Below are 16,086 nucleotides of genomic sequence, written 5' to 3'. Positions count from 1 at the left end.
TGATTAGGTTATTATTTGAACTGTCAAAGTATATACTTGCTTCATATCATTAAAGGAGGAAAAACATGAAAATTTTATTATGGACCTCAAATTTATTAAAGAGTGACGATTAACAAGATAAATTTTATTAATTTTCTATTTCCTATTTAATTTTTTAAAAATATTAACTCAAGATGGAGAATGAACATAAAAGCCAGGCATTATTCTGAAATGCAAATAAGTAGCTTGATGAAGTTCACTATCAGCTCTTTATTTCCGTTTTAACAAGAAGAGGGCTGCATTTTAGCTGAATAGATAGTACACTGCCTCAGACACTGCAATAATTGTTCCTTCAGGCATTTGTCTGTCATATAAGGAAGTATCTAATGAATATGGAATTGCTCTGTATTGTAGGCAAAGACTGTTCCAGAAATACATTACATTATGTCACCTTAAAATTACTTTGAGCACTTTGTGAATTCAAAACTAGTTTTTTTTAATCAAAAGATGTACCTAATAAAAAGAATTATTATTCTGAAATATATCTATTCATCTGAAAATAAAACTTTCAACATAGATTATGACTTAAATAGAAATAAAACAATTACTTGTAAACTTAGGTTAAATAGAATGTAATATTTTAATATTATTAATGGAATTACAGTGTTTTTTTTTAGCAAAATAAACCAGTTAATGGTAGGAAGGGGTAGTGACTAAAAAATTCAATATGCTTCTTATGTGATCTTTGAACATAGGATACTATTTTTCCACTTAGTTTTAAACCAGTATCGTGAAAAATATGCCTTTTACTCCTTTGTTATATACATTCTGTTCAATTGACTAATCCATGTTTTAGTTCATATTTACTTGAGGAAAGAATTTTCTAACAAAAAAATTTGGAAAATGTTTTTTGTATTTGTATGTAAAATATGGTGAGATTAAGAAATGGTTTTGTCTTTAGATTAGACTTAATAATGTTCAATAAAAGAGGATATATGTAGGAATGAAATGATAGGGATGTGTGTCATTTGTTTAAAAGACTCATGCAAGCTAGAATGGTGTTAGATATGGTAGTGTGAGCGGTAGCGGAAAAGGCCTGTCTGTGGCAGGAGGACTTAGGAGAGCTGGTCATGTTCTATTTGTTTTGCCTTGGTGCTGGTTACAGTGTGTTCAGCTTGAGAAAATTCATTTTGCTATATACTTACAATATGTGCACTCTTCTGTATGTACAATTCCATGAAGATTTAAAAATAAATAGAATATGTAAAATAAGTACAATAAATACGGATATTTATTGAAATTTTATGATAATTACAGCTTTATTCACAATAGCCAAGATATGGAAACAACCTAAGTGTCAGTCAACAGATGAATGGATAAAAATATTATGGTACACATATATTATAATATTATAAAATAATAAAATATTATTCAGTCTTTAAAAAAATGGAGATTCTAACTTCTGTGATGTCCACTGGGGATCAGACTTGCTGACTATTTGCTGAAGACATTTTCCCATCAAGGGGTGTGGAAACTGAAATATTCCTCTACCAACAAATGTTTGAAGGTTGCTTTTGTGGACATTAACTCCCCCACATATCTGACCTCCTCCTTTAGTAGACTTAATGTTTTTCTGCAACTAGAGAAAGCCCCTAAGCTGAGGTGTTTGAGGAAGGAAGCCATTCATTCATTTGATAAATTCTTCATTAAAACTACAAGTGACCTCCAGGGTGGACCAAGAAGTTTAAGGTCAGAGCCTTATACAAATGTGACACTTTCTTGTACAGGGATTTAACAAATGTTTGAAATAAATTAATATTACAATCCATTAATAGCTTTTCATTCACACTTTGTGGTTTTGATTTCTTTCATATGAAGTTGATAATAAATGAAATAGGAGTACATAATATCTTGGGTACAGGGATTCTGTATTCTCTTATGATTCTGAATATTTTCTCCAAAGTTTGAAACAAGAATTATCCTACTTTAAAATTTTTACAATGTGTTGAATTCATCTCAGTTTCATTTCTGTTGCTCTAGGCTGAAAATTATATCATAAAATATTTTATTTGTGATTCCATTATTCTCTTTACAGGTCTCTTGTAAGCAATAAGGACAGCTTAACTAACAGAATTCAAAATAACCGAAAGAATACAGCCAAGAAAAATTTTTCTGACTACCAGCTAACATGCTACTCATTTGTGTAGCTTACAAAATAGAAGTAGAAAGATAATTTAAACTGAAATAAGTTTAGAATATAAAATGTGATAATCCCTATTTAAAATGCATGTGACTAATAGGTCATTAAGACAACATTAAGAATGCAACCACTAATAATTCACTAATACAACATTAAGAAATACATGACTCACTATGATATAGATTGAATAGGCTAGCAGGATTGCCCTTTAAAAAACATGCAGATCCAGATAACTATCAAGTGAACTCTTTTGAACTTTTGTGTAATAATTTCTGTGATACTCTGGAGCTTACAAAAGTTACAAGCTTTCCTGTTAACCTAATGATTATGGCACAAAAAATAAAATTCAGACTAATTTTAAATAAGAATGTAAATACAAGAAAATTCTAAATAAATTTATTATTATTATTATTATTTTAAATATATTTTTATTGATTTTTTACAGAGAGGAAGGGAGAGAGATAGAGAGTCAGAAACATCGATGAGAGAGAAACATCGACCAGCCGCCTCCTGCACATCCCCCACCGGGTATGTGCCCGCAACCCAGGTACATGCCCTTGACCGGAATGGAACCTGGGACCTTTCAGTCCGCAGGCCGACGCTCTATCCACTGAGCCAAACCGGTTTTGGCAATAAATTTATTATTAAATTGAGTACTTATTAAAGCCATAACACAGTATTAAAGGTGTGTTTTTGTGAAATACAAAGATATTTCACCATAATAAGGCCTCTGGGACTCAGTTTCCTCATCTATAAAATGAATATTGGTAGGTTTCACCTCACATGATTATTTCAAAGGTTGAATGTGTTAATAAATTTCAATGGCTTAGATATTTTGTTATATAATTTCTCAACAAACATCAGCTATCCATACTAATAGTAATAGCAATTAAATGACTAAATATATTAAAATCCATCAAAGTAGTTTTGGTTAGGATAGATTTATATTTAGAAATCTGTGGTCAGTCTGCTCCGCACTCGGAACCGCCACCATGGCTGCCTACAAGCTGGTGCTGATCAGGCATGGCGAGAGCGCGTGGAACCCGGAGAACTGCTTCAGCGGCTGGTACGATGCGGACCCGAGCCCGACTGGGCACGAGGAGGTGAAGCGCGGCGGGCAGGCGCTGCGAGATGCCGGCTATGAGTTTGACATCTGCTTCACCTCAGTGCAGAAGAGAGCAATTCGGACGCTCTGGACTGTGCTGGATGCCATTGACCAGATGTGGCTGCCTGTAGTGAGGACCTGGCGTCTCAATGAGCGGCACGATGGGGGTGTGACTGGTCTTAACAAAGCAGAAACTGCTGCCAAGCATGGCGAGGCCCAGGTAAAGATCTGGAGGCGCTCTTACCATATCCCACCACCACCGATGGAGCCCGACCATCCCTTCTACAGCAACATCAGTAAGGATCTCAGGTATGCAGACCTCACTGAAGATCAGCTACCCTCCTGTGAGAGTCTGAAGGACACTATTGCCAGAGCTCTGCCCTTTTGGAATGAAGAAATAGTGCCCCAGATTAAGGAGGGGAAACGGGTATCAATTGCAGCCCATGGCAACAGCCTTCGGGGCCTTGTCAAACATCTGGAAGGTCCTTCTGAAGAGGCTAGCCTGGAGCTGAACCTGCCGACTGGTATTCCCATTGTCTATGAATTAGACAAGAACTTGAAGCCCATCAAGCCCATGCAGTTCCTGGGGGATGAAGAGACCGTGCGCAAAGCCATGGAGGCTGTGGCTGCCCAGGGCAAGGCCAAGAAGTGAAAGCCAGCAGGCAGACGACTTTCCCAAGGATACCCTCCCTCCCATCCCATTCCTCTGCATCTCTCCTGTGCACATGTCACACTGACCACATCTGTGGGCATCTTAGGTTGTAGCTGCGGATGGGGACTGGTGGTTCCCACTTTTGTGTTAGCCATTTTGTCTCCCACACCCACTCCCTTCATGCAGTCTAGTCAGAATGGCCCTTCTGGGTCACGGGTCCTCAGTCTAAGCCAAGGGAGACTCTTATCTAAGAGTCCAGAGGCAATAACTCTTGTTTTTTTTTTTGCTATTGTTTTGTTTATTACTAAGGACCTGCTTGAAAGTAGGGGAGTAAGGAGGAGCCATGTTAAGGCGTGACCAATGAGAGGCAAGAGAACCTCTGTGTTCCTGAGAGCAGTGCTGTGCTATTCTGCAGTCAGATGAACTGACTGGGGGCTCCAGTCATTCTAGTGGAAGATGAATGCCTGGTGATTCAAACAAACATTTCCTCCTTGACCCCAGAAAAGCTGGCTCTAGAAGATCGGGATCAATCCTGAATGTTTACATGTTGCATTTACTTTAAAAAAAAAAAAAAGCCTATCTATATAAAATAATACAAAACAAAAACCCTTCTGGGGTTTTCAGTGGCGGTTGAACTATTCCCACATGTGGCCATCACAAAATAAGCCATTCCTCACACCAAGGTGGGATGAGCTCCTTGACTTGTAGGAGTTATCCTGCTGTGTTTTAGAATCCCTCCCCGGCATTGGCATTATTGTCTCTTGGCAGTGAAATGTCTCTTGATCATGTCCAGGTGTGTCTTTTACTGTGTGAGTTCTGAATCATGTTCCAGTTGCTTGGCCCTGCCACATGGGCCCATTTTGAGCATAACTACTAAGTCTTTTTCAGATCAGTATAATAAAGGAGTGATGTGCAATTAAAAAAAAAAAAAGAAAGAAAGAAATCTGTGTCTACCAATGAGCTTAACCTCTATAGATCTCAGCTTTTTCCAAATGCAAGGCATAATGATATCTTTCTCCTAGCTTTAGTGAGATGATTAAATGACATAATACTTAGCATGTTGCCTAGTACATTATATGTTTTCATGGTTATTGTCATTGTCATTTGTAATTTTATGTGTCAATTCAACTGGGCTATGATATTCATTTCTGAGTGTGTCCGTGAGGGTGCTTGTGGAAGAGATTAGTATTGAACCTGCAACTGAGTAAAGAAGATGCCCTCACCAATGTAGGCGGGCATCATCCAATCCACTGAGGATCTAGACAGAACAGAGGTAGAGGAAGGGTGCATTTGCTTTCTTTCTTTGAGCTGGTACATCCATCTTCTCCTGTCCTTGGACACTAGAGCTCCTGCTTCTGGAGCCTTAGAACTTGAACTGAGACTTACACCATCAAATTCCCTGGTTCTTAGGTCTTCAGACTTGGACTGAAGTATACCACTGTCATTCCTGGTTCTCCAGCTTATAGTTATTAGATTGTGAGACTTCTTGATCTGCATAATCATATGAACCAATGCCTAAAATAGTCATCTTCTCAAGTATACCCATATATATCTTAGTGGTTCTGTTTCTCTGGAGAACCTTAATATAAAAACTAAACTAATTTTAAAAATAATTATAAAATTAGTATAATTTATGCCCTAAAGGCATTTTGCTAAACTCATTAGTCATGCAGAATTTGTGAATTAGGGGGGAGAAAAACCAAGAAAAACATCAAAAATAAGAAACAACACAAACAAACCTTTTATTAAAATAGGAATTGAATATTCACTTGTAAACAACACACAATGGCATTTGGAACTGTGAAATACTAAAAACTTTTCAATTTAAATCTTCCAATTATAATGGAAGTTTCAGCCATTGAAATCTCACAAATAGGGAGAAGTGGAGACTCATAGCACTGGAAAGAAGCAATCAAAATTATCATCACTAGCAGATTATATGATTGCTCACTCACTGATAATCTCAAGACAATCAAACAAAGAGAAAAACAGACCTATTATGCAATTTCTTCTGCTTATGAAATGAGTACACCAAAATTAAATCACTTTCCTACATACCAACAAAAATCAATTAAAAAATATAATTTTTCAAAATGTCTCATTCTAGTAATGAGGTATAATTTTACAAAAGTGTACCTGATATACACAACTATGAAATGAACTTGAAAAAAAAAACCTAAATAAATTCAGAAACAATCCATGTTCCTTAGTGTATGTAAATTGTTTTCTTAACTGAATTCATTGCCATACCCAATAGATCTCCTGACTATAGCCTCTTCTCCCCTGGGATAGTCATTCTCTCTCTCTCTCTCCCTCTTCCTCTAATATTTCTCTATTACTCTGAGTTTTCTAGGGTTTTCCCCTTGCACTGAGAATAAAATACTGGCCTACATAGGGTTTTCTCATGAGTTGGTCTCTAACTACTTCTCATAATTCCTTCTTCTTGTTCCTTTAATGCATTATATTTCAAGAACCCCTGTTTTTCCCTTTGCCTGTAGTTCTCTCCTCACCTCTTTACCTGGTGGACCTTTTATCCTTCAAGTCTATCTGAAAATCAATTTCCTGATGATATTATCTAATCTAATTACCAAGCCTTTTATATTCTATCACATCACTTTTTTAAGGAACTTATTGAAATCTGAAAGTATCCTTATTGTTTGCTTATGTGTTTATTGTTCATTATTCTGTCTCCTGTCATTAAAATGTAAACTTTTGAAATAAAGCCAGTGCCCCCAAAAGGGAGCTTGGTTAAATGATTACATTGCATCAACACTGGGGTGCTATTCAATTATTTTAAAATGTTGTTGAAGATGATCACTCAATACCATGGAAAGATGGCACACTATATTGAATGAAGTAAAGGAGGATACAAAACAGGTAAAGAAACATGCCATTCAAAATGTCTTTAATAGTTATCTCTAGGCCTAACTAAGAGATTTATTGTCTCAAGGCAAGAGAGTTAGGGTACATGCTTGCTTTAGGCTTTTTAGATAGAGAAAATATTTGCTTATTATTTTTAGCAATACTTCTGCATGTCAAAAGCCAGGCTTTTGCATTTAATATGATGCTTGGCCCATTAAAGAGTTATGGAATAAACTTACTATGGTCAGACCATAATTTTTGCAAATAAAATAATATGAAAGAGCCCAGCTAGGCATGGCTCAATGGTTGAGCATCAACCTATGAACCAGGAGGTCAGGGTTTGATTCCTGGTCAGGGCACCAGTCAGGCTCCATCCCCAGTGTGGGGCAAGCAAGAGGCAGCTGGTTGATGCTTCTCTCTCATCATTGGTGTTTCTACTTTTCTCTCCTTTTTTCTTCCTCTCTGAAATCAATAAAAATATATCTATAAAAATAATAATATGGAAAATAATGGACTGGAATAGAAAAGAACACATTAAAAATTTATGTGTGTAAAGATCTTTATTTATAAAAAAAGTGTTCTGAAAATAAAGTTTGAAAACTGTTGCTCTACTTAAAGGGGGCATGCAGGAAAAAGAGGCAAATTCCCCTCTTCTGATCATAGGAGAGTTTAAAATAAAGAAGAAGAAAGAAAGAAAGGCAAGAGGAAAAGTGAGACGTTGCCTGTTTTCCTTTTTTAGGCTTGTGCTAAATAAAGGCCTGTTCATCAGATACAGGCAGGAGAACACTGAGAACAGAAAACTTCTTTGATTCTTCTCTTGGACATCCCAGGCTTCCCATGTCTACATGAGCATGAGGATTCGCTGCATCAAGTCTAGTTTTCCTGATTCTTTCTGGTTTCCTGAGAAAGGGCACCATCACCTATATTTTAACAAACAATATTCCATTTAACTTGCACAATATTCTGCTGAGTAAGTAGTATATTGCACAGATGTGGAAAGTCACACACTACTGAGGTTATTTGATTTATCCAAGCTCTCGGGAAGTGTGATTCCATATATTGAGAAAACTTCCTAAAGGCTAATGGATAGGGGTTTCATAGGCCTCAGTTAAATGGCCTTTGTATAGACTTTTGTCCAAGGGACAAGTGTGAGTTCTTCCACTTGCTTCTTAGGACTGCTGTAACAAAGTACCACAACTGGGTGGCTTATAACAAGATACATTTATTCTCTTACACTTACGGAAACTGGAAGTCCGAAAGGAAGTTGTCAGCAGGGCCGTGCTCCCTCTGAAGGCATTAGGAGAGAATCTGTCCCTTGCCTTTCTCTTGGCCCTTGGTATTGGCAGCAATCCCTGGTGTTCTTTAACTTGTAGAGGAGTGTTTCCAGTCTCTGCCTGTTGGCACAGGGTGCCTTCTCCTTTTCTTCTAAGGACATCAGTCATATTGAATTAAGGGCCCACCTTACTCCAATATAATCTCTTCTTAACTAATAACATCTGCTATTTCCAAACAAAGCCAAGTTCTGAGACTCACAGAAGGACATGAATTGGGAAGGGGTTGAGAGACATTACCCAACCCAGTACAGCTCCCTGTATTTCTCTCCTCTTAGCTCGTCTGTCACGTTATAATAATTTTGCTTGTTAACCCACATCAGATGACTCAGCCCCACAGTATATTTTTGTATGGCTGCTCTTATTTTACTTGCCAGTTTGATGACACACTAGGATACTTGCCTCTTCATAATTTCCTGCCTACAATATATTTTCTCTCTCTTTTAAGGTGTTTCTCATTTATTCCCTCTGAACCCCCATCCCACACAACTGCGCCCCATCCCCACCAAACCAAGCATTCCTTTGGATCTTCTCTGGAGCTTTCAATATCTGTAGAATGTTTTGCTCTCTGGGTAACCCCCAAAAAGGCAGAACCTGGTCCTTCCCTCTTACTAACTTATTTATAGAGGGTTGGGCTATGCAGCTCTAACTTATATTTGAAATATGATCTTATTCAGTGTTCCTGATTTCCTGTAATTCTTGCTGCTCTGGGGTTCTACACATACGAAAGTTGAACATCTCTTCTGGGAAAGGGCGTAAGATGGGAAAAAAGAGGCGTCAGGCATTTGAGAAAATAAAGGTTTCTGGGGAATTCCCAGACGCAGGCTTTAAATTATCAAGCTTTAGCTTGGAGGATTCAAACCACAGCAGTCTTTCTAAATCCAGAGAGAGGGAGAATGCAAATTGAAGTGAATTTCATTTTTTTTTTTAGAAGTAAGGTGACACCACCCCCCCCCCCCCCCCCCCCCACCACACACACACACCTCTGGCCTGGTAGGGGATTTGTTGTAGAGGAGACAGGTGGGACCTACAGAGAGAGAGTGGAGAAGGAAAAAGAGACAACAGAGTTGGAAGATAGTGTTATGCATGTCCTGAAGGGGGACTCCCCTGTCCTATCTGTGGTTGCATGGGGAATAGCAACCGTCTTAAACTTTAAGAATTCTGTGGTACAGAAAGTTTGTTTTTGAATCTTGACTTAAGTCATGGATAAAAATACCTCTTTGAGTGTGGATCAGGGATTCTAAAAAGGAGTAGAAATATCAACACATGGTAGATTCAGATAAAGGTAGAATGAAAAATATTGCTATTTGGTTTTCCAAGTACATGGTGTGCAGGAGATTCAGGCTTTCCTGGTGGTCCCAGAGGATAGTGGAAAAGTGTTTCAATGGCTAAAAGTCTGGGAAAAGCCCATGTTTGGAATGGGGTGGGATCTGAATCCTTATTACTTGAAGCCAATGATTAAAGATGTGAGCAATGGGTTCAGCAGGGTATATGGCAGACACCAAAAATCAAGTGGTGGATAGCAATGCTGGATGGAAGAAGAGGATACCTCTCTCCCTATTATCAGGATAAAACATGAACCAAACACAAATGGGGTGAGGACAAAGAAAACATATGAGAGAAACCCTGAAAAACTGGGTAATTGCATAAAGAAGACTAAGTATTAAAACAAAAAGAGACTGCTTCCTTGAGTTTTCCCACACACTAGCTGATATGACTAGCTTATTAGTAGGCTGAGTTTAATGACAGAGAATGTAAAAAGTTCCTTTTGTATTGCATTATGTTTTGTTTATATTATATTACATTTATTATATACTAGAGGCCCGGTGCACAAAAATTTGTGCACTCAGGGGGAAAGGGGGGTCCCTCAGCCTGGCCTGTGCCCTCTCACAGTCTGGGACCCCTCAGGAGATAACGACCTGCTGGCTTAGGCCTGCTCCTGGGTGGCAGAGGGCAGGCCCAATCCCTAGGTGCAGCCCCTGGTCGGGCTCAGAGCAGGGCTAATTGGGGAGTTGGGGTGCCGCCCCTGTCATGCACAGAGCAGGGCGGATTGGGAGGTTGTGATGCCACCCTCAGTCACGCTCAGGGTAGGGCTGATTGGGGGGTTGGGGCACCACCCCCTGTCACACTCAAGGCAGGGTCCATGGGGAGGTTGTGGCGCCACCCCCTGTCACGCGCAGAGCAGGGCGGATCAGGGGGTTGGGGCGCCGCCCTCTATCATCCACAGAGCAGGGCCGATCAGGGGGTTGGGGCGACGCCACTGTCACACTCAGGGCAGGGCCGATGGGGAGGTTATGGCTCTACCCCGTCACACACAGAGCAGGGCCGATCAGGGGGTTGGGGCGCTGCACCCTGTCACACACAGAGCCGCAGGGCGATCAGGGGGTTGGGGAGCTCCCCCCTATCACGCACAGAGCAGGGCCCATCAGGGGGTTGGGGAGCTCCCCCCTGTCACTCACAGAGTAGGGCCAATAGGGGAGTTGGGGCACTGCCCCCTGTCACACACAGAGCAGGGCGGATCAGGGGGTTGGGGTGCCACACCCTGTCACACTCAGGGCAGGGCCGATGGGGAGGTTATGGCTCTATCCTGTCACACACAGAGCAGGGCCCATGGGGGGGTGGGGGGGTTGGGGCGCCGCACCCTGTCACACACAGATCCACAGGGCAATCAGGGGGTTGGGGAGCTCCCCCCTATCAGGCACAGAGCTGGGCTGATCAGGGGGTTGGGGCGCCTTCCCCTGTCACGAACAGAGCAGGGCCGATAGGGAGGTTGTGGCCCCGCCCCCTGTCACACACAGAGCCCACAGAGCCACAGGGTGATCAGGGGGTTTGGGCGCTGCCCCCTGTCACGCTGATCCCGGTGCTGGGAGGCATATTACCCTTTTACTATATAGAGGCCTGGTGCACGGTTGGGGGCCGGCTGGTTTGCCCTGAAGGGTGTCCTGGATCAAGGTGGGGGTCCCCACTGGGGTGCCTGGGCAGCCTGGGTGAGGGGCTGAGGGCTGTTTTCAGGCTGGCGGGTGACGGAAGCTCCCAACCGCTCCTTTTTTTTTCTTTTTCTTTTTTTTCTGGGCCAGCTTTAGCTCTTAGGCCTCCACTGCTGAAAGCAGGTTTCTGGCATTTGTTTACCTTCTGTATTTGAAACAATGTTGCGATCCTGCTGGCTGAAGCCCAACAGGCTAAAGCAGGTTTCTGGGGTTTTGTTTAGCTTCTATATTTGTAACATAGTTGCTTAGAGTTGCAGCTCAGAGGCCGACAGCGGCAGGCAGGGAACGTTGGAGTCCTCTGTCACTGAAGCAAGCAAGCTTCATGTTAGTTTCAAGCTGCCTGGCTGCCGGCCGCCATCTTGGCTGGCAGTTAATTTGCATATCGCCCTGATTAACCAATGGGAAGGGTGGCAGTCGTACGCTAATTACCATGTTTCTCTTTTATTAGATAGGATTATATTATATTATATTATATTATATTATATTATATTATATTATACTAGAGGCCCGGTGCACGGAATTCATGCTTGGGGTGGGGGGTCCCTCAGCTAATCCAGTACCCTCTCCAATCCAGTACCCCTTGGGGGATGTCCAACAGTCAGACATCCCTCTTGCAATCTGGGACTGCTGGCTTCTAACTGTTCACCTGCCTGCCAGCCTGAGCTCCCTAACTGCTCTGCCCTGCCAGTCTGATCCCCCTAACTGCTCTCCCCTGCCGGCTTGATCACCCCTAACTGCCTCTGCCTTGGCCCTGCCACCATGGTTTTGTCCGAAAGGACATCCAGAAGGTTGTCCAGAAGATGTTTGGTCTAATTAGCATATTACCCTTTTATTAGTATAGATTGACTTCAGAGAGGGAGGGAGATAGAAAAGTCAATGATGAGAGAGAATCTTTGATTGCCTGTCTCCTGCATGCCCCACACTTGGGATCAAGCCCAGGCATGTGCCCTGACCAGGAATTGAACTCCGGGGCCTTCAGTCCTCAGGCGGAGGCTGTATTCACTGAGCAACACCAGCCAGGGCTACACTTTCCCTTTATGCTGGGACGTGTTCTGTCTGCTGGAGCTGAAACACTGAAGCTGTCTCACTGGGGCAGAGTGGGGTGCACTGGGCAGCTCAGGGCAGAGTGGGGTGCATTGGGTTGGAGCAGGTGGAACCCCCTGAAAGCTAAAGAGGGGCCTTGTTTAACAGCCGCACTGTTTCATGGCTGTGCTGCCTCGCAGTTGAGCAGCCAGATTGTTGGGCTGTGCCACAGTTAGCAGGAGTGTACATAACTGAGCTGTCTGCATGGATAGCTTCCTCCTCACCACACCCCCAAGCTGGGTTGAAGTGACACCGACCACCCTTGGTTGGTAGCTCAATTGACCACCTTGGAAAGAGAAGTGGGGAATCCTGATTTTACATGAACGCTCCAATTTCTTAAGTTGGCAACTAATGTGAACTTCCGACGTGTGGCAGTCAGACCTCGTGTCCAGGCCACTGGGTGGCACTGGGCTCTTCTGCAACAGCTTGGTGGCGGGGCCAACCAAGACTCTCCACCTCCTGGCTGTGGCCTCCACCCAGGGCACAGGCCACAGCCCCCACCACCATCCAAGCTGCCATCCAGGGGCACCCGTGCTGGACCAAATCATTGCCTAGCATGGGGCGGGGGCATGCCGCTGTTGGACGGAGCCATCGCTGAGTGAGCGGGGAAGCTCTTGGCACAAGCACCCCTCCCCATGGAGCCATCCGTTGCCTTGGAGCTGCCGCTCCAAACCATGCTACGGGCTTCAGGGAAAGCCACACAGGGGGAGCCAGTGCTGCACTGCCGTGGAGGAGGGACTGGAGGGGAGAACCCCGTCGTGAGGTGCCGCCATTGGGGTGTCTCTGCACAGAGCCCATGACACCTGGACCCCAGGCTGGTCGGCGGAGAGGTGGGTCTGTTTACCTGGAGCCTGGGGCTGGGCACTGGGGTGGGACCGACGCCTTTGTGGGTGGTTTGTGGGAGCCCGGGCTTAGCGCAGAGATGTGTGTTGTCACTGCATATTTTTGAGCAGAGCTCAGCCCAGCTGTAAGGGGACCCTAGGCGTCTGAGCAGGTGAAGGGGGTGGGGGCCTGCTTGGGTAATTCCAACGTCATCCCACTTGGTTTTTAACGCAAACCCGCCTTGGGGCGTGGACAGGCCTTGAAGGTCTTGTTTTCTTCTATCTGCTCACATTCAAGTGCCTAGCACTATGTAAGTGGACACAGTGCGCGTGGTGTTCGGTCATCCCTCTGGTCGCTTGGTCATCGGTTTTTATTTTTTTTACTACATTCCTTCCATGTGCAGTGACCACACTTCATCTGAAGCGGGGTGGGCTTGAGTGACCTGGAGGAAGCACAGGGAGAGCAGTCACCGCTGGTCACCCCTGGTGCAGCTGGCAGTATTCTTTCTTCCTTGTGGAGTGTCTAGGGAGGGGAAGCGGTCACAGTGCCTGAGGCCAAGATCCAGGAGGCTGGAAGCACTGTCGGGTTCATGCCGGCAGTGCTGGTCCATTAGTGCCTGGCCTGTCGTCTTCAGATTTAACGTGCAGGACTACTAAGGGAGCCAGTCTCCAGTTCCGCCCCACCTCTGCCACCAATTGATTGGAGTCTGAGGGCTGGGAGGAGGAACCAAGAGGTTTGCCTTCCAGCTGCTCGCCAGGCATCGCTGCCACCTATTGATCAGCTCCCGCTCCCTCAGCTCCCTAGCCTGGTGTTCAGACATCTCTCTGGTTGTTTAGGACATGACAGACCCTGGGTTTTTATATATTAGGGTTATATTATTATATTATATTATATATTATATTATATTATATTATATTATATTATATTATATTATATTATACTAGAGGCCCAGTGCACAAAAATTTGTGCACTCAGGAGGGTCCCTAGCCTGGCCTGTGCCCTCTGGCAGCCCGGGAGCCCTTGGGGGATGTCCACTTGCCAGTGGGGAGCAGGCCTAAGATGCAGTCGGACATCCTTAGTGCTGCTAAGGAGGCGGGAGAGTCTCCTGCCACCACTGCTGTGCTGGCAGCTGGAAGCCTGGCTTGTGGCTGAGCAGAGCTCTCCAAACACTAGCTGTGGGAGCGCACTGACCACCAGGGGGCAGCTCCTGAATTGAGCGTCTGCCCCCTGGTGGTCAGTGTGTGTCATAGTGACCAGTCATTCCCAGTCGTTCTGCTATTAGGGTCAATTTGCATATTGCCCTTTTATTATATAGGATAGAGGCCTGGTGCACGGGTGGGGGCCAGCTGGTTTGCCCTGAAGGGTGTCCAGGATCAGGGTGTGCCTGGCCGCTGGAGTGCCTGGCCAGCCTGGGTGAGGGGCTGATGGCTGTTTGTAGGCTGGTCAAGCCTCACAGTGGGCCCTCTCACCCCATGGGGGTGTGGCCAGCCTGGGTGAGGGGCTGAGGGCTGTTTGAAGGCTGGCCACAGCCCCTTCAGGGTGGGGGGGTCCTGCTGGGGTGCCTGGCCAGCCTGGGTGAGGAGCTGATAACCATTTGCAGGCTGGCCACAGCCCCTTCAGGGTGGGGGGCCCTACTGGCCGTTTTCAGGATGGCCAGGCCTGCGGGCTGGAAGCAGGTACCTGGGATTTATTTATCTTCTATAATTGAAACTTTGTAGCCCTGAGCAGAGCTCAGGGCTGGCCAGGGCAGGTGGGAAGCTTGGCTTCCTCCATCGCCAGGGGCAGTGCAAGCCTCCTACTCACTCCAGTTCCGTGGCCACAGCCATCTTTGTGATGGACTGATGTAGTGAGGAGTGATGGTTAATTTGCATATTACTCTTTTATTAGATAGGATTACATTATATTATACTAGAGGCCTGATACACAAAAATTAGTACAAGAGTAGGCCTTCCAGGAGAGGAAGATGGCGGCTGGCAGGATGGAGGTGAGGTATAGGGTGTGAGTGAGTGAGGGGGTGAAAGGAGAGCATGTGGATGTATGTGGTGTGTGTGAGTGAGTGAGGGACAGTTAAATTTGGCAGGAGTAGCAGCTGCTGGCAGACCAGGCTCTCCTGGACAGAGAGCACCTACCACTGCTATGGGCACTGCCTGGACTGTGGGTCTTGGGCATGGAGCCCACACCATCTTGAAGAGGAGAGTGGCCTCTTCTAGAAACTCATCAGCACCACCACCCAGACTGGCCTTGGACACTGCCTGTGACCCTGCAGCCACTTCAGCCAAAATCCTGCTGCCCCACCCGCAGAACTGCAGACCCTAGGACCTCCACCTCCAAGGGTGCATGACTCTGCAATAATAAGTGTGACTTCCCCCTCCCCAGCTGCAGACATCCTGACACTGTAGTCGCGCTTTTCCAGCGTGCAGGCCTCCTGAGCCCACTGCTCCACAGGGCACTCTTGGGTGCCACTGTGGGTCCCTGCTGGGTATACTACACTGGCAGTAGAAATTCTGAATTCCCCCTTCCTGGATACTTGCCCACAGACACCTCAGTCACACAGCTTCAATACAAGGGCCTCTCTGAGTGTACCGCCCTGGCAAACGGCCCCAGGGTACTTCTGTGAGCTGCCACTGGGCATGCGCAAAGCCAACCAAGGACACAGCAGCAAAACCTGAGTCTTTCCACACCACAGGTGCTGACCTCTGGACACCATAGTCGTGCTTTTCCAGTGCACAGGCCTCCTGAGCCTAAGGCCGCAAAGGTGGCTCTTGGGTGCCTACATGAGGCGCTGCTGGGTGCACTCTTATCTAAACAAGGATGCATTGCCCTGACAATAGAAATTCAGACTTCCCCCACTCCTGGGTGCCTGCCCACAGACACCACGGTTCCGTGGTTTCAGCACACAGGCCCCTTGAGGCCACTGCCACATCAGGCGAATCCTGGGTCCTCTGTGAGCTGCCACTAGGCACACTCGAATCCAACCAAGGGCTCAAGGCCCCACAGAAGAAACTTGGACTTTCCTCTCCTCAGCTACCAACCTCTGGTCACTGCAGTTGCACCAACCCAGTGTG

At 45.0% G+C, this 16,086-nt stretch overlaps 1 protein-coding gene across 1 annotated transcript; it reads left to right on the top strand.

Annotated features, from left to right (window-relative positions):
* Positions 1-3,171: 3,171 nt before the first annotated feature.
* LOC118659183 (phosphoglycerate mutase 1-like) lies at positions 3,172-3,948 on the top strand. Its single transcript, XM_036315392.1, has one exon. The coding sequence runs from the start codon at positions 3,172-3,174 to the stop codon at positions 3,934-3,936; it is 765 nt and encodes a 254-aa protein (XP_036171285.1). The 3' UTR covers positions 3,937-3,948.
* Positions 3,949-16,086: the final 12,138 nt, after the last annotated feature.

This window comes from Myotis myotis, unplaced genomic scaffold (assembly GCF_014108235.1).
Source record: "Myotis myotis isolate mMyoMyo1 unplaced genomic scaffold, mMyoMyo1.p scaffold_m19_p_1, whole genome shotgun sequence".
NCBI classification, from domain to species: Eukaryota; Metazoa; Chordata; class Mammalia; order Chiroptera; family Vespertilionidae; genus Myotis; species Myotis myotis.
The sequence above is the reverse complement of the archived record's forward strand: the minus strand, read 5'-3'. Positions and strand labels throughout refer to the sequence as shown.